Here is a 26,049-nt window from a genome sequence, read left to right as displayed (position 1 = left end):
AAAAAACCTTCCAAGTCAAAACTGAAAAATTATACAAAAAAGTTAAGAAGAATGTAACTATGAACTGGCTACAAATACTAACCATCTGTTCACTGATACTGCTCACATACTCTGTGAACTGTTCTACAAGGATACATGAAAGACTTGGCCTTTTGGGTCAATAGTATCTCTGGATTAAGAGCATCGGATTCATTTGGTCTGTGTATTGGGATCTTGTACAGGGGCAAAGCCCTGCATCTGGGAAGAAATAATCCCAGGTACTAGTACAGGCCAGGAAGAACTGTATAGAAGACAGCTCTGTAGAAGAAGGGGTGCTGATAGGCAACAAGTTGAATGTGAACAGCACCCTGGGCTGCATTATTAGGAGTGTGGCCAGTAAGCCAAGGGAAGTGTTTCCCTCCCCATCTGCTCAGCCCTTCTGAAACCCTTTCCCAGTACCATGCAGAGCTTTGCACTCCTGAGGACAAGAAAGAAACTGACAAGCTTGAGTGCATCCAGCAGAGAGCCACCAGGATGGTGAGAGGAACAGCACACATGGTAGAAGGAGAGAGGCTGAGAGAACTGGGCTGGTTCAAACTGGAGAAGACTGAGAGGGACATCCCTCCTGTCTCCAACTACCTGGTAACTACTGGGAGATTACAGAGATGGTGGAGCCCTTTCAAAGGTGCACAATAATAGGATTGTATTAATAGGATTGAGAGGTAATGGATACAAGCTGGAAGGTGGGGAATTTTGATTAGAGACAGGAAAAAGAGTTTCACTTTAGTGAAATAATAAATTGAAAATAAGTTGTCCAGAAATGCTGAGAAATCTTCATCCTTCATACTAAAAAATCAGCTGGTGCCAGAGCAACCTGGCCTCCTATCCTGAATGATGCTGTGGCTGTGCATCTCAGATACTGCAGAAGTAAGGCCCTATGGTGAGCTCCCATATTGCTCTCCAGGGGATTTAGAAGGCACTATACCTGTTAGTCTGTAGCATATGTATCTCAAGTGATGACCTGATATGACCAGGAAAGAACACCCTGTGACATCCACTGCTTTTTATGAGCATTGCTTTCAACATGGGAATTCTATGCCTCATTTTCACAGTATAAAATTACACTGGTTGTTAGTTTTCCCTGTCTTTTATGTCTTTTATTGTACTACAAGTCTTCTGTGTTTCCAAAAATAGTTTAGAAAACTCTAAAAATATCTTGGCCAGCTAAATGAAAAAAAAAAAAAAAAGTCCATTCAATTCTACAGCCATGCTGAGAAATATAAATCTCAGTTGTAACTCTTCTAAACTTTAACTGAAATTTTAACTCTTCATTTCTTTGAGTAAACTCACTTCTGAGGTACTTTAATATGGATTCCATAAGTTCACTGTTATTTTGTTGGGTATTTTCTTTTCCTGTATTGTTTGGGGATGGGTGGGTGTTTTTCTCTCTTGTTTGTTTGTTTGGCCTAGTCTGTGTTTTTTAGACAGGAATATTAGACTAAAATTTAGGAAGTCAGATGTGCTTAAGGATTAGAAATAACAGCAGTGAGATAAATGTGCATTGTCAAAAGATAATGGTTAAAACCTTAACTGCTGGCACTAATCAATGTCAGGATGATTAGGAGCTACTGATACACTAATAATGAAAAATGTAAATGAGATCATATTATGCACATATGAGGTACTGTCAGTAGAGATGGATGATTATCAATGGCTTTATTAAGTAGATTCGGAAGAATCTACATCAAAATGGTGAAGGAGATTGTTGAATTTAGATAAAGAAAACCAGAGGGAACCTGATTCTATGTGAAGTGGAAAGATGCTATCAGAAGTTGGAAGGAAACTGTTTAAAAGGCCCCATTTGCAACAAAGATGAGTATAATTTTAATCTGGAAATAACAGTGAAGTTTCTAGCTTTGGAAGGAGTGAGATTGCAGAACAGCTATCCAGGAGGAACACACAAAACCTGTGTGAATATCAATACAACATGTAAAGAGATTTATTGGGATTTGCTAACTCTAGAAATTACTTTAAAAATTAACTAAAACAATTCAGGGAAGGTCCTTAGTCAAGCTCTCAATGCTAGGACATTTCAAAATCAAACCTGCCTGCCTCTGCAAAATTTATATTGCCCTTTCCCATATGTGTAATTTCCCCAGCACTCTTGCTCAACACACAGGCACTGGGATGTCAAGCGGTGTATGAAGCTGGACACGTAGAAAGAAAAGCTACATGAGGAAGATAGTAACCAAGTAACCAGATATGGCTGTACAGAATGGGATCCTCCTCTGTTGTCTATCAGAGGAGTTTGACATGTTGCTGTTTCTAGGATGGCTCACAGCACTCTCTTTAGTTCTCCCTCTGAAGAACACAAGAAAAATCTTCTTTCTACTGACATAAAACAAATCTCTGTGCTGACACTAGAACACCTTTCACTAACTGAAATCTAAACAGGCAAATGGTGGCCTTTGTTTTAAATTAAAGAAACAGTTATTGACTCACAAAGCAACTGACCTTACTAAATTAAGGATGTTAAAATGATATCTCTTTTTCTATGTTCATGCCATACAAGATTCTAACAAATTTGATAAGAATTATAAGGGGATTTAGGGTGATTTCAGGTGTCTATTTTACTTCCTGATCTTTATATATGAACCATCGCTATCTTCTGATTGTCTGTTTGCATGCAAGAGAGCTCATAAAACATCTTCAGTGAGAATTAATTAAAATTAATGCAATTTTAGGTCAGCTTCTTTCTTTTCTGTTTTTAAAGGTATATTTCAAAAGGACACCGTCAGCCTAACCTGCCAGCCACAACTGACTGTGCTATGTCAGGAATGTTTGCAGAAGCAAGTCTTACATTAATTCTTGTATCACAATGATCCAGATGGAGCAAGATTACTGGGGTCCAGTCCTAGAAATGTTGCCACAGGTTGGGCGATTTCGATAACTTTAAAATATCATTAACATTTCAAGATAAATTATTAATAAAGAAACAAACAAACTAATGTTTGCTCTTCAGGTTGCTTCTACAACATTTTGTGCTTTTATTCTGCAGTGCCAAAAGAAGGGGCATAAGTTAATTAACAACTGTTTTACTAGAGTCCCACTGACATCACTGATGATGCACATTCAAAGTAAAGAGTGAATGTGTCTGGATTGCTTCTGATGTAGTTCTTTTCTGAACTGCTGGCAGAATATTTAAAACCCATCAAAATGTACTTTGCTCTTTGTCAACAAACTCACATCTTTTAAAAGAGTCTAACCTCCAGGTAGACACCGTATTTGGCCATTTTGAACTGAGAAAGAAATTGAAAGAAAGCTGTGAATATGCAAAATGAATAGTTTCATAGAAATTGATTGGCATCCTGAACAATAATTGTAAACAAACAGCTGACAGAATCCCATAAAATGGCCCATCTGAGATTGTGAGATTCATTTGTAAAAGAACTCAGCTTCTGAATCAGAATGTAAGAACTATGAAAGGGTTTTATGAACCTCTGCCAAATTATCAACATATGTTCTAAGAAAAAACATGGCATTTGCTTAAGAAAAGTAAAATAGTCTTTTGACTTCTCATTTAAAACTATGGCATTATTCCTGAAATAATGCTTCACATTCTCCATCTGCCTTTTTTCCTACTATTTATTACTGGTATTATTTACTAATACTGAATTGCAATTTACTTGATCCAGGATTTAGAAATATGAGAAGATGCAGTTAGGAATCCTGCCCACTCTAAATTTTGCAAAATACAATTTATGTAATTTCTATGCAAATACTAATGAGGATTAGGAAAGATCTATTGTTAAACTGTAAACAATTATGAAGTGCTGTTAATTGTTCCTACTTAAGTTTGATGCTGAACAGAATACTGAGATTTACAGAACCTAAACACTCCTTTTCTGGCTACCAAAGCTCAGTGCTTTACCTCCAACACTGATGGTACACAGTGCTTAGAGAGGCAGTACAAGGAACTCTGGCAGACAGTACTGGAGCTCACTCAGAACGACTGAAAAGGTTGGTACATCCTGGTTCAAATCAGCACAGGCATGATGGTGCCAAAATAAAATCAACATCAAGTTGTGGAGTATCATCAAAGTAAACCTTTAATATTACAAGTTCTTTATATTACAGTTAAGAAACTGTTCCTTACTGTTTGCTGCTAAATTAAGGTGTAGCTTCATTCCAAAGTACCTTTGGTGGAATCAATATTCTGTTTAATCTTAAATCAGCAGAAAGATCAAACAAAAGAAACTAAGTTCAGAATTATTTGGCATGAAATGTATGAAAAGTGACCACAGAAATTTCTCCAGTCACAGCAACTTTGGCAAAATGTTCTCATAAATTCTCACAGTGTATTAAAACTTTGTAAGCAAAGCATTAAGAAATACGAGTATAAATAAGGCAAACAATTAGACAAGGAAAAAGTCTAAAAAGCTGAGATATGTGGTCTAACTTGCTAAAAAACATCCTCAAACAGATACTGGGAATAGCTGCACATGAAGAACACGTCTTCTGGAGTACCAGTGTACTTCATGCCTTTTAAAGCACTTTGTTAATTCAGAGATGGCAGGCGTCATCATCAGATGTCACTAGCAAAAGTGTAGAATAGATGACCTTGACAAATACTAATCAATGTGAATTAAAATTCAAAACTGCACAGTGTGAAGATAGTTGGGGGGGGGGCGGGCAAAGAAGGAAATCTTCATCTCCCTGTATTCACCACTGAGACTGAGCTGGTTGTCTAGGCTCTCTATGTTATCAATAGAAAGAGAGTTAAAGGCACACCCAGGGGGTGATTTATCTCAGATATAACTGAATGTGCCTTTTGAAATGCCTCTTCCTCTTCCTGCATTGACTGTAGAGAGTGTTTAGGTGATTTATACCTGACACCCAGCATTTAGACAACTAAAGTCAAACAAGATGAATTCTACCCTGGGGACAGAAAAAAGGTCCACTGTAACTTAGGAGTTCATCAGTTTTAATTGACTGAGGAGAAAGACTGAGCATACTAGTAATTCACAGAATGACTCTAAGCCACCAGCGTGCTTCAGGCATGAAAGACAAATGGGATCCTATGATGTGTCATATAAGAAAGTTTCCACAGATAGAGAAGTAATAATACCACTATATAAAGATGGGTCAGATCTCATCTGGAATTTGATGTACAAGCATCAATGACAAAAAAAGAACTATTTAAATATTACAACTAGCCTTTTATCCTAGGCTTTGGTTAGAAATTAAAGCCAGGTCCCAAAACCTTACATCAGTGATGTTCTGGAACAGCTGTCTACAAAAAAAAACACTATCAAAACCGCAGGTGCTTTCAAGAGGAGTCTTGATTCTGCCTTTCTGCATTGAGAAGAAACAATTACACTCAGTGAGAAGAAGGCAGATTTCAATCCAGAGGTCCTGTGGACATCAGAGGTATAAGCAGTACAAAGTATTCTGCAAGGAAAAAGACTCCCAATGTGTTTGTGATTAACTTGTGAAGTACAAATAAGAACATTCAGGAAGAATAATGTAATTTGAAATAAGATTCCTTTTCAACAAGCTTTGCAAATAAAAAGGCATTCTCATGAATTTCAAAAGCAGGGAAGGAAAAATAAAAGATTAGGAAATAAAAAAAAAACCACCAAAACATAGACAAGAGTATCTTCAGATATTCTGAAGTAGGTAAGTCAGCTACACAAAATTAAGTTTCTTTCGACAATTTTTACTCATAATACTACAGTTGTTAAAGGAGCCCTCAAACCTACACTGACTGTACTGATGCATTGTTTTACATGCAGGACAAGCCTTTGTGTAGAATCAGGGTTGTTTTTTTTTATCATGCAGTAGTTAATTTACTCATTTATGTGGTCTTTCATACAGCAAGAGAAAGGAGAGAAAATATCAAATTTTCTGTTTGTTTGAAATCAGTAAGGCTGGCAGGAGAAATTCACTCAGGAGGAAGAACAGCACCATTTGAAATGACTTTATAAAATGTGAAAAAGGATTTAATTTGTAATCTCACCTTTATGCCACAAGCACATCCACATGGGCTGAGCAGGCTGCCTCCGCAGAGACACTTCCCTTGTCCAAGGCTCCTCATGACATTCTTGAGTTTCAGTGGAAGTCCCTGAACCTTTCCACCAGATGCAACTTTCTCCTTCTGGAGGGAATGCTGGCAGGAATCTCCACAGAAGTGCCTCCAAAGGCAAAGGTCGGGTTTTTTTCAGACACTGTATTTTACCTGAAGTTCAATCAGTGTACAAGTGAAGCAGCTGAAAGGCACGTCCTTGTTTGTTCTGGTGAATACTTATCCTTCCTGACTCCTCAAGGCATACTTTGCTGCCTTACTCTCGTAGTTCTTCCATATATTTAAAGAAGATTTTCTTTTTAGATTCTGACTCAGTGATTTAAAGAGAAGATGCTGCAGTAAACATTTTCTAAAGAAGGCAGGAACTGCTTTTAAAAGCAAACCCCGTGAAGCATCCTTTATGAGAAACATACCCAATGCATCTCTTTTTAAGGCATGGCTTTCAAGCATAAAAAAGTTAACAATTAAAGGGAGGAGGAATAAAATAGGAAATAGCAAAGTCTGGTGGGTGAAAAACTGTAAAACAAGAAGTATTGAATATAAATATCTTCAATGTATGAAAGAAAATTGAAATCACAGTTATAAAAAGCAATAATTTAGTATGATAAATAGCTTGTAATTAAGTATCTAACCCAAGTAGTGTCCTCCATAGGTAGCTATGTTTGTAGACATTTGTTGAAACTGAAGTAAGTTATAAGGTACATCTGGCTGCCTCAGGCAGTGATGGTTCAGCATTATTAAGGAGAATATCAGCTGTACAATTGACTGTACAACATTTGTGCCTATAATTTATTTGCTTGTAGAAATGACCTGTAGCAGAAGACCTAAAATAAGTATTGAATAGGACTGGAAAGCTTTAAAGCTTTCCACTGAAACATGGTGATTTTGGGCTAGAACTCGAAGCACAAGCAGTTCTTCTGCTCTTACTGCAGAAAGCAGTTGAAGATAAGATGGAGAAGTATGCATGTGTCTAGGTACTAAGAGAAGTTTGATGTTGGGTTGTTCTTTCTGAAGGTCGTTGGTTCTCTGGGCTGTCCATGAGGATTCAAGAGGTACCAGAAATTGCAGAGAGAATGACAAGATGATCGGTCTCAGCAAAACTTCAGACTGGGAAATTCTTCAGGCATCCATGACCTCTGCATTGTTGACTCAGGGGCAGAACAGATCCTCAGCTGCACCTGTGGCCACTTCACAGGCAATGAAAAAAACAAAGTACAACTATATCCTTTGGCATCTCTTTCAGAAAACCAGTCCTGGCCATCTGGAAAATGGGATTCCCATGAGGCAGTGCTAAGATCATGTCCTTCCATGCACACTGGGAGACTTCCTAATATAAGGAACTCAACAGTTCTACTGAAACCAAAGCCTGGAGTGCTGGCTGGCTTAAGTCTTCAGGTTGTCACTATTAACATCTCAATACACCACTTTCAAACCTGTCCTACAAACAAACTTGCAGTTTAGCACAAGAAAGAAACCTATTTCAAGGGTAAAGCTATTGATGACATTTACTGTCACCCCATGTTATCATTTTAAAGGCATTGGCAATATGGAATAATCTTGCAGTACACTGCCGAAAAGGTTTTAGAAGACATCTTTTGTCTCCAAAGAGCTACTTAAAAACCACTGTAAAACACATTTTGTAACATGTCAAGTGTCTCCTGTATATCAAATAATGATAAAAATATTTTTTATAATTATTGTTAGCAGTTCTCTGCAAATTCTGTATTAGAGGCAACTATCTTCTTTTGGCCCTTTGTTCAATTCCATCTTTGTTGATACAGACTGCTGTCCCATTATCCTTCAATGGTAATTCACACGTAAAACAGAGATTGGCCATTGAGAAAGAAACATAACTTACCAGTAATTAGTCTTCTTTATAAAGCATGGTCTATAAATAAATCTGTCCTACGCCTTATCACTCCAGCATGCAGAGATTTTCCTTTTGCGGTTATCATGAAGGATGTATTCACACTGTTGTCATCACCTTTGGCACAAAGGCATAAAAAACACAGCATGCCATAAAACATTTTAATTATTTCTCAGCCAGAGACACCATCTAAAACACTGAAGGAAACCCTGCTAATATAGCTCAGGATGTCTTTTTTCATTCTCAAATTAATATCCATGTTTGTTTACATGGTGTGACTTTACCCAACTACGTGTCATAAGCTATCTAGCAGAGGTTCTTGATACCTCTCATGGAAACAGCACTTCTAGATGACTCTAGCAAGTGCTGTGGCAGCTCTTGAGGTAGCTCATCAGGGATGGCACAATGCTTGGGGAAAGAATAGTAGATATATAGCAGTTCAGTTGCTCAACAGTCTCACACAAGCTGTACATGCAGTTGGAAGTTATCAATTCCTAAGTTTTATAGCAAATACTGAAATACAAACCATCCATCTAGATAACCACTGGATCTGTCACAGATATACATAGTCTATATGTTCTGAGAAAGTCTAGACTACAAATGTAAAGGGAGCTGTTTTGCTATTAAAGATACAAAATAAGGCATGTTTCTTAGAAACACAAGGAATATGAAGAAAAACAAACAAATCAAAGCAACATTAAGATACCACCTTCCGCAAAAATGATGGCTGCATCTTAAGAGCCGGTCTGTCTTTGAAGATTAAGGTCAAAGAAGGAATCACAGGGGTATGAATTTTTCTCATTTTTCTAACAGAGAAGATGACAACAAAGAGAGACACATCTTTTGAAGAAGAAGAATCCATCCATGAGAACATGGAACACCAAATTCAGATTCCCATAACTCATTTGCCTGGTTGAGGGAAAGATTTTGATACTATTAGACTCAAGGTTGAGTTGCCTGAGACGGATGTTAGACTTCAGTAAGGGTAAGGGACTTAGAATGAAGGACCAGATTGCTTCCTTTTGAGCAGGTAACTCAGAACAGTCTGAATAGACAGGATGGGGAAGAAGAACAACAAACACATCAACCCAAAAGCCTAACCTAGTTAATAACATACATTCACTGCCATTACTTATAAGGCTGTCTCTGACAAGAGAGAGAAAGGAGTGCTGAAAGAGTGAGCCTTCCTGCATCTGCAGCATGGAGAAAAGCATTTAAAAACACAGAGATCATCCACATTCTGGCCCACATTCTGCAATAAGTACAGCAGAAGCCTCTGAGAAAGGGAGGGGGTCCTGATACTAAAAGAATGCCCCACCACTGCAGATGCTTATCTTTCATCCTGTCTTGCCTTGGTTGAAAAAGGGGACACAGGGCCTGGAGAATAACCTTTAACCACACTTATCAGGGAATTGTCCAAGAGGCAGATTGCTGAACTTCTCTCATGAAAGCATTGAAGACATATGAATGAGTGTTCAAGAAAGAATGAAATTAGTGCTGTGGGGGCCAGACTTTTTCTCAGTTGATATATCAGTGCATTCCTGATAGACTGTCACGGTTTTAACCCCAGCCAGCAACTAAACACGAGGCAGTCACTTGCTCACACTCTTCCCCCATGGGATGGGGAGGAGACTCAGAAGGAAATTAACCCTATCCCAGCTGAAACCAGGACACATCCACTGGCAGAACTCAGACAAACTTTTTGAGAAAATTGGGCAGGGCCTGGCAGGTGGACTACTAAGAAATGAGTGTAGCTCTCTGTGACCCTCTGTTAAGGGCTAATCACATTCTGGAAGAGAGAAAGAAAAACCATTCAGGTTTTTGTTTTTTTTTGTTTTCCAGGTCAACAAGTTTAAAAAAGGATAGTTGAGTGGTGAAGTCCTCACTTGAGTGAACACCTTCAGATGTGATGGAAAGCCTTGCATGAAGTTCAGATGAAGTGGAACTCTGATACTGATGTGAAGCTCTCAGTCCTTTGCCCAGTCCCTCTTTGATCCTGTTGCCCAAACGGACGGCCAAACCCAGAGGGAACAAATCTAATGCTACTTCTTAGAAAGGTAGAGAAAATAAGATTTATTCCCCAGCAGAAAGTGCCTTGATGCTGCCACCACAAAAAAGTTCTCATACTTAAGGAACAGCAGTGCTGATTTAGGGACTTTGTCTACGCAGTAATCCTTTGATCACTTAGATTGAGAGGTCCTGCCTTCATCTTGTCATAATAGAAAGGGTAGGGAGAAGAACAGAAGTCTTAGGAAAACCATTTCTGGTTGCATCATAATTCCAACTTAGCCAATGTTAGCATTTTGTGGGTTTGGCCTCAACATATGAGAAGAGGCTTTCTTTGCTTCTTAAGCTACTATCCAAGCTCCTGATGCCCTCCCATTTCACTTTTAAAAGTATGGCAAAGGGATCACACAGGAGTATGCCTTATTCCGAAGCAGTAAAGGCATCTCTTATACATGTGACAAGATATATTTCAAATCTAAATACAATTAACTTTAATTGGATTTCAATGAAGTCATAGTTGTCTCTCAGATATAAACTATGTAAGTGACAGAGTTACTCAGGAGCCCATTTCTCAGCCTCAAATAATACGCTAGTGTGAATATTACATATCTGTAGTGAGCAGTGAGGACATCACAGAGCATTCTGCATCTTCCAGTTATCATGAATTGTTGGAGTTGCAGTTAAATAGAAGGAAAATAAATATAGGTATGCAACTTTGTGTCTTAATTTCAAAATGGCAAACTTTGCCAAATGTTATTTTAGAAAATGGCCTGAACTCAGGGACTTAAAAGATGAAGATGCCTGTCATTCTATCGAGTTAAAAAATCACTAAACACACAGTGTATATACCAAAAATGTTTAAAAGTATAGTATATTCCACATGACAGTATCTTTTTTAGTGTTTCTTTACTGATGTAGTGCAAGAAGTAGGTACACAGTGATGACATTTCCTGAGGACACAAAGGTGAGACATACAAGTAATGCAGGAATAAATTAGGATTCCACATAGGAAGACAAGGACACCTTAATGCTGAAGATTAACAGAAATAGGTTACAATCCAGTAGCAAATGATGTGCAAGGTCATACACTTCAGAATTATGAACAGTTATCTCTATTATCATCTAGGGATCTCCTTAGCTGGTCAGGACATGCAGAATCATAGAATTATAGAATCATTTGGGTTGGAAGGTCATCTAATCCAACCTCCCTGCAATGAGCAGGGACATCTTCAATTAGATCAGGTTTCTCAGAGCCACATCCAGCCTGGCCTTGAATGTTTCCAGGGATGAAGCACCCACCACCTCTCTGGGCAACCTGTGCCAGTGTTTCAGTACCGTCATTGTAAAAGATTTCTTCCTTGTATCTAGTCTTAATCTACCCTCTTTCAGTTTAAACCCATTACCTATCATGACAGGACCTGCTAAGAAGTCTGTCCCCAGCCTTCTTATAAGCTCCCTTCAACTACTGAAAGGCTTCAATAAGGGTCTCCTTGGAGCCCACAAGAAAGATGAAAATACTTACTGACAAAGAATGATTGTGAGACACCTACATAATATACCTGTGAATACATGTGATTCTGATTTCCACCAGCTGTGCCATTGTACAAAGTCCTCAGAAGGCAGCATTTAAAAGCCTGCATATAATTTTGTGTATAAAGATCACATAAGAAGACTTTCACAGGGTACTGGATGGCTATATCTGAAATCCTGGAGGTAAAGAGAAGTTGCCTCCTAAGTGGTGACTTGGAGAGCTTGGCTAGATGATCCTATTAATCAAAACTGAGACAGGAACATGGAGATGGCTTATGAAGTCACACCGGTGAGTCCAGTGGAGGATCACCTTGCCGGTCCAGGGCTGGATCTCATGATATACAAGGAAAGTCTGAAGGAACTGGTTTTATTCAGCTTGGAGGAGAGAAGACTCAGAGGAGATGTTATTGCAGTACCTGGTATTCTACCTGGTGGAGGATACCAGGGAAAAGAGTTCAACTCTTATAAAGAATGCAGAGTGATATGATGAAAGAAAATGGGCGTTGCTGGAAAATCAAATATTCTGGTTACAGACATAAAGAATTTTTAGTTTTTAACCATAACTGTCAAATATTGTAACATATTTGTGCCAAGAGAGGTTGTGGGACCTCCATCCCTGGAGAGTGCTCAAGACTCAACTTGAAACAGCCCTGATCAGCCTGATCTGAATAGATCTGCTTTGAGCAAGGGTTAGACTAGATGAACTCCTTACAACCCAAATTATTCTATGATTCTATAAAAATGCATCAAAAAGCAGAGGAAAAATACCCCACTAGTTAAACCTAAAAAATACTGCCACAAAACCAGACCATAGTGAACGTTAGGAAGCAAAGTGAGTAGGTTTATAGTCAGGAAAGTTCTTAAACAGTACGGACAACAAAAATACACTTACCTTTGAAATAAAATTAGATCAATTTTTGAAATGGAGTGGAATGAAAAGGACTGGACTAGCAACCCTGAAAGTGTCACGTCCATATGATCTATGTTGATGTTTAGTTGTAACATTCCTTCTTCTGAAACTTGGTATTTATAAATCACTGCCAACATTTTAACATAAACTCACAAAACAGTCAAGGAATACATACCCGTACAACAGTTCAGCTTGTTTCTTCCCCAGTATGACGTGCGTGAAAACCACAGCAAGAATTTCACTGTTACTTGCAGCAAAAGAGCAGCACACACAACCCCACTCTCTGGGCTGTTGGAGTGACAGCACTGAGTGTGAGCACCACATGGTATGGGCTGTTGTCACCCACCACCAGAGTAATTCAGCCTGCAGCGTAGCTTGGAGCTGCCCTCAAGAGTGGATCCACATGCTAACTGCTTGGGAAACCAGATTTTTCTCCTACAAGCAACAGATTAAGCTTCTGATACTGTTTCTGAAGATGTTTCTCTGAAGTTGGAGGAAAGAGCACAACTTGTTTTCATAGTGAAGTGCTTCACTCTACGCAAGAAAATATTTCCTGGCAAAAACTTAATTTTGTTTGTTTAGTCTTTCTAGCTCAGCACAGGAAGCGTCACACCTGCTTCAACTGAATGGGTAAGTTCTCAAAACAGAGCAGTTATACTCTTTGCATGTGACATTATGAGAGACTGATAAAAATTACCTACATCAGTTTGCAGAAGGGTATTCTGCACTTTCCACAAGGGCTGCTGCTCCTTGGTGACTGAAAAGTTTAGATGTGCTTGTGAGAGCCTATCTGCCAGGTAAAACAGAGAGCTATTGCTTTGGCTCTCAAACACAAGACTACTAAATGTTTTCCAGAAAGGTTCAGATGGGAAAGATTATTCACAAATCGCCTTTGTCATCACTCAGAGAAGAACTGTCTCTAGCTGGAAATATTTCAGAGATATTTATTGTATTCTGAAAACTTCATTTTATTTCTAACTTATTTACAGTTAAACATTCAGAATCATAAAATATGAAGTATAAAATATTTAACAAAATAGATGCAGTTCATGTTGTTCAGATGCACCATAGGTATATGATGAAACAGTAAACAGCACAGTAATCTCCTGATGGTCCTCTCATTTAGCAGGGAAAGGAGTTTGTAGACCTGCCCTATGTATTTCGGTCTGGCCAGTATGGCATCAATCAGTTCAGAAAGAACACCACCACCACTCTGGTTTCTGTGTCCTCATACTTCCACAGTTACCCTCACTATCTAAAATGCCAGTACTAATGTTAAATACAGCAGATACCCTCTGAAGTTGGTATTTTTTATACTTTTTTTTTTTTTTTTTAAATACAGAATTTCCTAGAAAAGAAGAATCAGGTAATTCAGACCATATGAACAAAAGAGTCATTTATTATATATATATTCTCTAGTAAGTTATAATAGTCTCTTGGATTTTAAGTGTCTTTTTGCTATTTTCAATGCTTAAAAATTATAATTTTAAAACATTAAATATTGTGTTATATACATTATGATTTAATTTCTCATTTCTAAACATGGAGCATTCTCCAAGTGAAAACTTGGATGAAACAGAAAACAACTTCATTGACATAACAGGCTTTAAAAGTTCACTTCATACAACCATGAATTTGACTATATGAAAAATAGTCAAACATCAATCTGCTCCTATGTGGGATTTTTTTCTGCTTGTTTTTCTGGTCTTGGGGAGAGGGTTTTTTGGCTTTTGTTTTTGTATAAACGGAAGGACAGATCTGGTCATTACTTTTGTCAGTGTTTAGTATTTTAACTTTCTTTTTAAATCTCATATCTATTTTATATAAAATAACAAAATATACAGAGAAAGCTGAGTTTGTTACATTAGTTCATACACATACAGTAAATAAAAGTTTTTTATGTATGGCTTTGCAAAGGTAGATTATGAAGTGACATTTGTATTTTATTTGTTTAAAAGCATCTTAAGAGAACGTGTTAGTGTGCTTACAATAGCGGCCATGGTAGTCGAATGTCGAGCCAAGAGTTTAATGCTAGGATCACTGGAGGTCTTGCCTGACACTGCTTCTGCAGCCTTTAGAAGACAAATGTAGTTTATTACAACCTCATCTATCTTAGCTATAATTTCCTGCTGCTGTGTTTCAGAGTTCATGACTTTAACTAAACGCATGCAGGCTTCTGTTAAGCAACAGAGTACTTGAAAGCTGGAAGTCATAGCTAAAAGCATTTCCTCAGGGCTTTTATCAGCCATGGCCATTTTCCTGCAGGCACTTCCCAACTGTCTCGATTCCATAGATAACAGTTGTTTGTACTTAGAAAGTTTAAGGTCATATGTTTCTGGATGTAAATCTTCCCTCTTGCCCATACTTTCTCGGACCAATGAGAGTAGCTCATTGGCATCCTTTTGTGCTGCAATAAATCCATCAGGCATTGCATACGTCTTGTCTCTCATCACATTTATTCGTGTGATTCGTGCATCGAAGGCCACATCACTGAGATTCACATCAATTTGGCCACCTTGGATGTCAGCACTGCTCTCCTCATGTGCATTAACTGGCACGTCTTGTGGGGGCTCAGCAGCCTGCAGGGACTCCAAGGCTTTCTGATCATTTTCTCTAGAAAATGACTGACCAACTGGTTCTGTGAGCTCACATGGGATCTGCTGTTCAAAGAGACATGAGAGCTGATGGCTGTCTTGGTCATCTTCATCATCGTTGTCATCGTTTCCCTTGCTTAGGAAACAATAGCTAAAGGGGCCACGACACCTCCAGGCACTGGTGTCCAGCTTCCGCAAGGGTAACGTTCGACACTGCTTAGAGTCCTTCTGACTGGTGCCTGTGCCTGAACACCTCTTACTGTCCTTCCTATCAGTGCTGACATATACACAACTCTGGGAATAACTTTTTGACAGCTTTTTGCCCAGGGAGAGTTCCACACTTCTCCCTGATTTGGATTCGTCCCTTCGGGTGATGTCCAGGCATTTCAAGCTGTCTGTGGCTGCCTTCTTTTCAAACAGCATCTCAACACTTGCAGATGCTCCAATGATGCTGCTGCTGCGTCTCAGCACTTTCCTGTTGTGCGGCATCCTGAGGCTTCCTCCTATCATGTCATATGGCCGTAAACTAACTGTTGCTCCACAAGACTGATTTACTTTGGGAATATCACAAGAGTCTTGATTTTGACTTGGCACCTTTGATTCTGATAGCATGGATGATAGCATGATGGAGTCAGCTAGAGGCTGTCTAGGAAAAGCTGTAGGCATGCCTCCTTGTCTTCCCTTCTCAGGCTCTGTGAAAGCTACACTAGGGGTAGTAGAAGAGCAGACAGAATAATTAAGCATCATCCTGACAATATTCAGAAACTGAGTTTTAAATATCTTTAATAGTCAAGACAAATGGATTCCTGGTTATCTCCCAATGGTCTCCATTCCTCAAAATATTTCACAAAAAACTCATTGCTAGTTCATGTCATTTGTAGTTCACTAAGATGCCTCTTAAAATCTATCAACAAATTATATCTTATGAATAATTAATTGTTCATTCCGCTACAACAGACTTGTTTTAAAAAAGGAATAAAAAATAACTTAGAAAACAACCTGTGTCTTCACCAATATATTGATTGCATGATATCTATTAAGTAATTAGATAAATATTTTCAGATTAAAATACTTTCTTTAACTGTACCTGAGAGGGTATGGAAAGATGCATTCATGGTAATTTTGGTTTGGTTATGTGGGCTTTTTTTGGCAGAGAATTAACACTTTTCATTCTAGCGCCTAGTCTGTTCTACTTTCGGATTTTTATGCATTCACACATTACTGCTACATGTAGGTTGCAGCCCAGGAAGAGAGAAATATTAAAAACCCAATTGAAAGAATTTCCAATGCTATCTCTGAAAAACTTTGTGGTTTTTTGTTTTTTTTTTTTTTGTAAGTTCATAAAATCTCTTGAAATTGGAACTTAAAAATACAGTAATGATTCTATATGTAAATTATTCTTTAAGGAAACACCTACTGTCAGATGGTGAAGCAAATACATACTTAATAAGATAGTGACATTTTCTTATCCGTACATTTACAGCTTTTTTATTCATATTGGCACGTTTTTGACAATCTGCTAAAAAAGCACCTAAGAGATAATAAATGAATCACAGTCTTTTCTCTCCTACGTTAATATATGTTGCAAAGTCATTTTGTAATCTAAAAAGTATCCTGAAACTCAAGTGACAATGGATTTTGAAGAGGCTTCCAAAGAGTGTAAGAGAGTGCCCCCCCTGAAAGTTTTAACTGTAATGAGAGGGTTTTTAAAAAATTGATCCTTGTAAGCAGCTCATAAGAATACCTCAATGTGTACAAGTAAAATGAATAGATACACCGAAGGTCTAATCCCACTGGCTGCTACAGCTTGATGACGTAGTTTCAGGTAAAGATAATACAAACGTCTCAACTAGTCCTCAACATTACCATGTAGCTTTAAAAACAAACGTAAGAAACACTTTATTACTGCTGTACCTGTGGTTTCCTTTATCTTGGGGATCCGATGACATCCTTCTCTCAAAGTGCCGAACAGTGGTTCAGCATTAATTGCTGAATGCACAACAGGCACTGTCATTCTGTGACACACGGCTTCGGGCTGCTGGTGCAGGTCCTTGTATGTCGTTCCATGTTTTGGAAGAATGGCAGCTCTTTCATCTGCTGGAATATAGGCAATGCCCTTCATTGATGGATCAGAGATAATGTGCTTAACATCAGAAGTACAAAGAGGAGATTCAACAGGGGTAGCACACGTGCTACTGCCTGTGCTGCATCCTGCATCCACTGAAGAGCACTGAGAGCTTTGCAGTGAGAAATGGCCTTCACTTTGCAGAGATGACATGCGCTTAGCCAAGTGATATTCGCAAAGTCTAGCCACGCTCTGCTCAGCTTCTGGAAGCTTTGAAGGATGGTCATCTGCAGACAAATCAGTATCTTCTGCATCATTTAGGTCTTTGGCTGAAGACACAGGAGTTATATCTGACAGAAAGTTTTCACCTTGGCTAAGCCCCGAGGTATCATCCTGATCCACCTCAGGATCCACTTCATCCTTGCAGTCAGTTTCTGTTTTACCAAGCACAGGAACTCTAGGAAATGTCTTCCCGTTCACTGTTTCTGAGCTTGGCTTATCTGCTGCCCCATCATCATCAGCATACCATCTTTGGCGAAAGGCAGTTCTTTCCACGTTAAAAGTGCTTAGGCGTTGACTGTCTCTTGCTGAAAGAGTTCCAAATTTAGCTTTTAGATCTTCATCAGTCTCTGCTTTTTTAGTTCCTTGTGGCTTTTTCACAGTAGCATTACCATCAGAGGATGCTTTTACTTCGCTGTCTGTCATCTTATTTTTCCTTTTACTAGTGCAAGAATATACCAAGGATCCCATGTGCAATTTACTAAAGTAATCAGTGACAGATTTTGTTTCCATGGTCTCTGGCTCCATTTCCATGTTATCTGAATGAAGAATCTGCTTTGAAGGCACAACTTTTGACTGTAGCTCTGCAGCCTGACGACCAGCCAAAGGCTGTGAGGGCTTCATGCCTGGCCCTCCAGCCTGATTTTTAGCCATGGTAAATTCAGTCTGCTCTTCCACAAGGGGTTGGTAGCCTTCACTTGTGGTCAAAAACATACGTGCAGTGTTTTCTGACTGTTTCTGTGCCGCGGCTAGTTCAGAGCTTTCAGTCATTTCAGAGGAATTTGTTTCATTGCCAGAATCGGAAGATGACTCAGGACTATATGCTCGCAGGATAGCTACACCTGCAAGCCACAAAAAATAAAGAGTCAATTAAATGACAGCAGCTGAAGCACCTGGATAAGTGACAAGCAAAGGGGGTGTGTTAGAGACAAAAATATGCTTTGTAAAAATACGCTGACTTTATTGCACAGTTCCCGGGACAGGTAGTTTAATAATGTAATGGTAGTTCCATTAAATATTATGGAATATGATGTATGGAAAATGATGTGAAAAAAAAAAAAAAGAAGGAAAACCAAAGGAAAAAAACCAACCAACCCTCATGAAATGAAGTATTTCCAAAGCTAAATGGATGAGATGAAATGATTTTCAATGAATAAACGTAACTATGGTGAAAGAACCTGAATTGTCATTCGTCTGCTGTTCCTCTGAAGCAGCCAAAGCTTCTAGTGCTTGAAGTGTAGAGACTACAGCATCATCTAGCCCCTTCTCACACTTCCCCTCTGTATTAGTAGGGACAGCATCGATAAGCGACACTGGAATGTCATCACTGCCTAGATTATTGGCTTGCTCCTTGTTGTCTCTAGGCTGTGTTGCTTGATTATGAGAGTCTTCCTCATCTGAACTGTCCCTGAAGCCAGGTGGAGGAGCAGCAATGGCCATGTTTAAGGTATGCAATAGGAAATCATCTTCATTATCGTCACCTTCAGGAGGTGGAAGTGAAGTCAAATCAATAATGTCATCACTAGAACCAGAAAGGCTGAGAAGAGCAGGCCTATTGATTTCTCCTACCATAATGTCTTCTTCACAGCTTACTTCATCTTCATCTTCAGCATCATCTGTATTTTCTGCATAACAAATATCATGCAGCAAAGGCTCTTCTATCCCCTCCGCAGCTCCAAATATTTTACCATCATTTATAGTTGCGTAAACAGCATTTGTAGCGAACTGAATGCTTTCAGCATCTGGTGACAACTCCAGGCCTTTAATGTCATTGGCATTACTAATATAAATGGCTCTTTGTTTTTCTAATACTTCTGGACTTTCATCCAAAAGCCGTTCATAGCCAAGAGTCTGGGGACTGATACCATCCAAGTTGTGATCTCCAAATATGAAGGAAACTTTTGCTCCCCTCGGGGAATCCTGTGCTTTCTTGCTTGGTTCCAGACCTGAGAGTGACAGCAGTGAAGGCTGATTAAAATTTCTGCTTTCTTCTGCTTCAGTGGTGTCACTTTGCTTGGCCAGATGCTGATCAAATCCACCTGAATTATATGCATTTTCTATATACAGATGTCTGTGTTCTTTTTGACATAATAGACTTTCAGAAACATCTACAGTCTTCTGTTTTGGATCAGCAAAGGGCATTTGAGTCTCCTGATCTCCTTCAGTCAGGAAAGTGGTAGTTTTTGGTATACAATTCCACTCAGAAGCAAGGAGATTATGCTTCCCTCTATTTTCATTTCCTACAGCATGGTGAAATAAAATCAGCATTATGAAACTGAAGAGCAAAGTCACATTATTTTTAAACGACTTGTTAATGCTGAGCAATAAATACTATGAATAGGACAGCTGAGCCATCAAACACTTCAAAAGCACTTTCAAACTCACTTCTAAGTTAAATACATGTTGATTTAATGACCTAAAGTTTAACTGGTACATTTGAACTTTAGCACAGAACTAAACCTCAGCTAGGTACAAATGCTATTCCAAAAAGAGTAACACAAATCCAAATCAATCAAATTCTGGTTTCTCCAACATTGTAGGTATTCTTACAAAAGATATATGCATATGAAATAATAACATTCATAGGGAGCATGCATCTGTTTCACCACAGTATGGAAGAAATTCGTCACCTGATTTATTTTGCCATGAATGTGCTATAATAGGCTGAATATTAGAACATTATAAAGCGGAAATTACATACTGTGGTGCTAGATCTGAGCCAGCAATCAGATCTCAGAGGTGCACCAACTTAAGCTGGCTTCAGGTTTATACACTGGACCATCATCAGCATACTGTACAATGAATACCTGTTTCTCGGCTCCCTGTATTTTTCTTGTTGGCCATGTTGAATATTGAGCGCCTTGAGTCAACCAGCAGTCTGTAGTATCCAGCTGTTAGGCAAGCAAGATTCATTGCATCTGATGACTCCATCAATAGAGTAATAGGCTAAGAAGAATACAACCAAGTCTTGGTTAAGGCTGTTCCTCCTCAATCTGTTTATCTGCTGACAATAATACTACATGGAAGCAAAATGAATCACAGCACAAACACCACATGCAAAAATACACATGAGAACTTATTTTCCTCACTACCAATATCAAACAGCATCAAACATTTAGAAAAGACTGGAGTTGCAGTAAGATAGAAGTCCAACTGGATGTTCTAGCAGCTGATTTTGTTCTCTTTCTGAATGAAGCTAACCATTTTAAGATTCTTGCTCCATCTTGTTCTTGCATAGATACATTCTCACCAAAGCACAGTTTACTGTTACTTTGAAACTGCCAAGGGCTAAGAACCTGGTTCATTAAGCGCCGGAGTCTTTCAGTGGTATGGGAATCTGCAACCTCCCAGAAAATGAGATGAGGTGCCCTAAGTACATGTAAAGAAGCAAGATACAGGAAGAAAAAAATCTAATTATTTAGATAATAACTAAATTAATATCTAAATAATTAGATAAAGCTATTATTACATAGCAGTGACAGTGAATATTTCAATGACAGCTCAAAAGATTTGTTTGTGGCCTGGCATTACTGAAAATATGTGATGAAAAAATATGCAGATAAACAGAGATAAAAAGAACGGCGAAAGATCCTCAGAAGGGAGATGAGCGAAGAAAACAAACTCAAAGCATTCAGAAAAAAATTCAGACCTAACAAAAATGAGAGCTTTGAAAAACTGTGGCTGCCAGACTAGCAAGCATCAAACCTGAGACATCCATATGAAACGTATTTCCTTTAATTCCCTTTTCTTTTACCACAGTATATAAAATTATTTGCCTAAAGCTTTTGTTCATGTCTCTGTAGCTTTTAACACCAAAAGCTGCTCCTCTCAAATTTATTTGAAGGTGGCTAGCCTCTATAGCTCCTAGAGAGGGAATAAAAATGAAGCCCATACCAAGATATATATACAGAAATTACACTGTAGACAACCCATCTTACCAGTCACAGTTTATAGTCACAGCTGTGTGGATATTTGTGACAATTTATAATAATTTAGCATGCAGAGCCCACTGTCACAAGACAGATGAAGGGCCCTGCATAATTTCTTATGGCAGGAATGTTACATGCAACAAGGACAGCTATCCAAATTAATCAACCCCTTACTACTTAAAAGACAACTGATTCTGATGGAGGCTGTGGCCAAAACATAACTGATGATCATAGCTTACTACCAAACCCATGATAGGTCTGACAATTTTTTTAAATGCCTGTGCTACAGTATCTTAGGCCAAAATATGCCAGGTGCCCTGAATATTGTGTGAACAGTTTTCAGCATCAGGGTAAAAATGATGCATTTTTTTTCCTCTTTGAAGTTTTTTGTGCTACAGTTTGAGTTCTTTCAATACATGCTTCTTTTAAAGCACTCAGTCATAGCGGTGAAAGTTAACTATAAATTATTAAACCTGAAATGGACTTACTAACCTCTGTTCTTCCAAGTGACTACTAAAAAATAACACTTGAAATGCTAATCTCAAATTTTCTGCAGTGATGGACAGAAATGTATGATCTTCACAGAAATCTCAGATTGCTGAAAACAGTGCTGTGAGCTATTGTTAATCTCTTATACAGTCCTATGACAGCTAAACTATTACTGCCTGCTTCTGCCAAGTGATACATGCTTGAGTATACATTAAAAAGAACCAAAAATAAAATAAAAATCCTAACTGTTTATTCATTTATTCATTATGAAAATATTGGCATATCCAGAATCTGCATATATCAACCTGCTTCCTTAGGGTAAGCGAAGAGATGAAAGCATCAGCTGAGAATACCTACCTGTATGTGTTTGCATCTCCTCAACAGGACACAGTAACAACTGTTACTTGTGCCCCACAGAGAGGCAAATTTTTGTTAAATTCCATCCAGAGCCTCCTAAATTTTGGAAGTGAAAAGCCAGTCTCCCTGGGTTTAAGATGACATGTGTTGAAATGCAGGGAGACGAGATATACGTGGTTTGTAATAAGACAGTAACAGTATTATAATATAAAATTACATAATACCATGATAATATGTAACGCCATGGAACACAGTTCTGCATTTTACATACAAGCAGATGGGAAGGATTTAGTTTCTATGCTACCTTCTCCATACAAAAAAAGGTGATAACAGCTTTCTGATAAGAGGGCTATGAGTTTAGCACAGTAACACAGGTAAAGTAGCCTGAGAGATCCACAGGTGTTCTCTCTGCTAAGTAAGGTGAAAGAGATGCTGTGTTCACCAACTTCTACATTTCTCTTAAGTTACTATCAAAGAGCATCTAGATTAATTTACAGCATTTTTTTTTCATTAATACAGGGAAACTCTTCCAGCTCAATAAACCTAAAGCAAAAGCTTAAAAAAAATATTCCTTGTGTGTTTTTTTGTATAGCTGGGTAAACAAAAAGAACTGTTAGGCTCTATTCATTTTAATAGAATACTTAAGTATCAAGTATAATCAGGACTCTCCCTTCAATCTCTGATTATCCTGATTAATTCTGTAGACAATCTATGAAGCCTTTTACTTCAAAACCAACTAGAAACCACACCAAGAGGAACCAGGAAAATAACACATACAAAACTACAATCATTATGCCACTAAATGCACAGATGCAAAGTGTTAAGTGGGATTTAAGAAAAATTAAATTACTATAGGTAGATAAAGAGCATCTGTGAATATATGATGTAGCACAAAGCACTGAACTGGAATTATATGGGCTAAGAAAAGAAATTAGCCTTTTTACAGCTTATTTCATTGGTAACTGCTATGTGGCTACTTGCAGTGAACTTTGCAGATGAAACACTGAATTACAGGGGACATTGATCTTTTGAAGCTGGTGATTCTCTAATGGCAATAATATAGTCTGTTATTCTAGAAGGAGCTTCTAGGGGCTTCAAAGAAGGTCAACTTCATCATAACCTCTTCTCACCAAGGAAATCAAGGAAGACAACAACAAAGTGAGTTGCCTGGGGTCAGCCAAGAGAAAAATCAGAACAGAATATGAGTACTGCAAAGCACCAGTCTGGTACACCGTAGGCCTCTCAAATTCCCAAGTCATACTATACGTGCACTCTGAACACAAAAGAAGTAAAACACATCCTCCGAATATTATTGGCATGAAAATGTTCAGAACAGTATAGCTTGATCAAATACACAAAGGCAAAAACATTATTTAAAGATGTTATACCAATATAAATCAACCACAAACTTACTTTTACATCTAAGACGTGCAGCTCAACTCTAACATTGCTTTCGTCTTCTGTAAACATCTCAATCCTGTTCACATGGCTGAAGTCTGCCAGGAGAGCCACCAAGTTTGTTTTGGTGTTTATCACATGACTGATTCCATACCGTGGCCCTACTAACAGAGTCACTTCTGAACGCTTTTCTCCCTGCTTTTAGCAAAAAAAAGAAGAAAAATAAAAGTAAAAAACATGATAGGTACTGCATAGTGGCAGAAATTGCCACCACCTTCTTTCATTTTCATGGAGCTACATTTGCATGCATTTCTACAGTAAAGATTATTGAGTTTTTCTAAGATATAATACACAAGAACATACTTGATTCATAATTAGAAACAAAAAGTAAAGGAATCTGCTGCTGGATATTGACTACACTCTAATTTTTAGATGGATAGTTGGATGGAGAAACAGACGGATGGATGGATCCTGCTTCTCATAAAAGAAAATCTTTGTCATTAAGATTTTCCAGGCTAATACTTTTAGTATACTATAGTTAACTGGATGGTGCTATTTGCCAAAAAGATGCTACCTATCTTTAAATCCCCAGCAAAATTGAAATTATAGCAGGAATGTTATTTTCAGGATGAAAAAAAAAAAAAAAAGATTTGGCTTAATTAACAATTTTTTTTAAGTGTATTAATACAGCCCAAACTTCTAAAGAAACTGATATATTCCAGCTTCTGCAAAAAGCATCTGGATTAAAAAAAACCCAACACAAAACCCAAGAGAAGAGAGAGGCTATTTCAAGGGAGATATTACCACTAATATTGCCTTGAAAACACGGCCTCCATATAACCGTAGATCACTGAGGAACTTTAGATAATGCACCTTGGCTTGCAGAGCAGACAGCTGAGGAAGGAGAAACAAGGGTAAGAGGCAGTGGCAGAAATCAACACATTACCAAATCCAGAGAGAAAAATGTATTTGCGTAGTCTAAGGAGATTGGACTTCAGTAACAGCTCTTCAGAGCCTGAAACTAAATCATTAGATGCTTGAGTTTCAAATGAGGAGAGAGAGAATTTGCATTCTTAAAGATCTTGCTTGTTTAGTTAAAATGTACTGAGGACTTGGGTATGGGTGGATCAGAGCACTGCAAAAGCATTGTAACTGCTCCAACTATGGGAAAACGTTAAACTACTCAGATTAAACATCTGTTCATTCAGGCATTTCAAGGCTATACAGCAGTTTTCCATTCATAATCACCATTAGTTCTTAAACATTTATGTACCTATACAGAGAAAGAGAACAAAGAATTTGATAATTTGCTTTTGTCAGCTATGTGTATTACAACCCTAATTATTCTATGATTCTATGATTCTGCTAGGCACTTGTGGCTTATGGCATACTATTCCACCTCATTATTGCATTTCTTATTTTTTAAAATAACTTTCACTGTATTTAGTAAGGAATAAATCTGAAAGCTAAACACAGTACATCAATACATACAATCATACCATGCGATACATGTCACAATTTATCTTTTTTCCTCCTCTGAGCTTAAACTACCTACCTAAAAAGAAACAATTTGGAAATATTTCATGAGACAATGGGAAAAAGAAACAGTTCACCCAATAGCCCTGGTGTAAATCCTTGTGTTGAGACTTTTAAAAGATAAGACAAGCTCATCTCATTTGCTCTTCTCATTTCAGCCACTAGATTTCAAATTCAGAATCTTTTTTGACCTTGAACAGCATTTTAAGAGCCTCTATCCTAAAATTTTTCTAGATGCCAAGGAGGAAATGGATCCAAAGCAGAGCAACTAGTGGTAATGCTTTCCTTTTCCTTCCATCAGGTGTTGAGTTGGTGGAGAAATACACAGGGGTTGTGAAAAAAGGGAGAATCCCTTCATGTGGAGGAAGAGAAGACCCCAGAAAGAAATCAGTTCCAGCATTAGTACCTCCAAGTGAGACAGAAGATGATGTCAGGTGAGCTGAGACACTTTGATTCTGAGACCTACTTGCTAAAATAGCAGGTGGGTGTACAACATGTTTCCAAGGCTCAAATCAAAAAGAATGAAGCAATACCAACAAAGTCTGCTTGCTTCAGGAAGGGACTGTTCCAACCTCTTTTCTAACCAAGAACTGATACTGTGTGCCACTGTCAACACCTGCAAGACCTGCAGCAGTGATGGCTTCAAAATAACCCCAAATTTACCCTACCAAAATAAGCAATAAGCAATTGGCATTATGTAGCTTTAGCTTCAGCTGTACAGGAGACATGCAGTGCTTCAGTCAGAAAAGGTGGCCTTTCTTCTTGACCATTGCAGGTCAAACACATAAAATTACATTAAGAGTCATGATGTGATCTGAAACCTCCAAGCAGGATTTCTGCTGATCACAGTGAACCTTAGCTCAGTCACCAGGTTTTTGAGTTTTTTCTGCTCAGAAACAAAGTGTCATGAAGCATTTTATGCCTCAATTAGTCACTCTCAGGTTCTTTTTGTAGTCCATGGAGAGAAATCGGCATTTCTAGGACACAAGCCATTTGACCTATTTTTGGTTCCTAATGTGGGATG

At 38.2% G+C, this 26,049-nt stretch overlaps 1 protein-coding gene and 2 long non-coding RNA genes across 11 annotated transcripts in view; 2 read left to right on the top strand and 1 right to left on the bottom strand.

The window, feature by feature from the left end:
• Positions 1-7,979, top strand: part of LOC134155959 (uncharacterized) — a 28,276-nt gene extending 20,297 nt beyond the window's left edge. Inside the window, exons 1-3 of one of the 3 annotated variants that reach the window (XR_009961781.1) lie at positions 508-621; positions 2,753-2,911; positions 7,079-7,979. This is a non-coding gene — a long non-coding RNA (uncharacterized LOC134155959). Of the gene's footprint in view, positions 1-507; positions 622-1,388; positions 2,912-7,078 lie in introns of those variants that run through there. The other 2 variants (XR_009961782.1, XR_009961780.1) reach the window with 2 other exon arrangements.
• A 2,983-nt stretch (positions 7,980-10,962) lies between these two features.
• On the top strand, positions 10,963-25,436 carry LOC134156072 (uncharacterized). Its single transcript, XR_009961819.1, has 3 exons — positions 10,963-13,008; positions 19,411-19,492; positions 25,327-25,436. It is a non-coding gene; the product is annotated as an uncharacterized LOC134156072 (long non-coding RNA).
• FRMPD4 (FERM and PDZ domain containing 4) overlaps positions 13,760-26,049 on the bottom strand; it is a 310,006-nt gene continuing 297,716 nt past the window's right edge. For 5 of the 7 annotated variants that reach the window (XM_062603848.1, XM_062603853.1, XM_062603850.1 and 2 more), the window contains 6 exons: positions 24,294-24,383; positions 23,505-23,687; positions 20,124-20,262; positions 18,495-19,556; positions 16,887-18,158; positions 13,760-15,673 (listed from right to left, as the gene is read on the bottom strand). In XM_062603848.1, coding sequence (XP_062459832.1) covers positions 14,322-15,673; positions 16,887-18,158; positions 18,495-19,556; positions 20,124-20,262; positions 23,505-23,687; positions 24,294-24,383 — 4,098 coding nt within the window. In that variant the 3' untranslated portion in view covers positions 13,760-14,321. Of the gene's footprint in view, positions 15,679-16,886; positions 18,159-18,494; positions 19,557-20,123; positions 20,263-23,504; positions 23,688-24,293; positions 24,384-26,049 lie in introns of all 7 variants that reach the window. The other 2 variants (XM_062603849.1, XM_062603855.1) reach the window with 2 other exon arrangements.

Source organism: Pezoporus occidentalis, unplaced genomic scaffold (genome assembly GCF_034315485.1).
Source record: "Pezoporus occidentalis ecotype Australia unplaced genomic scaffold, CSIRO_AGI_Poc_V1 ctg81, whole genome shotgun sequence".
NCBI classification, from domain to species: domain Eukaryota; kingdom Metazoa; phylum Chordata; class Aves; order Psittaciformes; family Psittacidae; genus Pezoporus; species Pezoporus occidentalis.
This window is presented reverse-complemented; position numbering and strand designations above follow the sequence as displayed.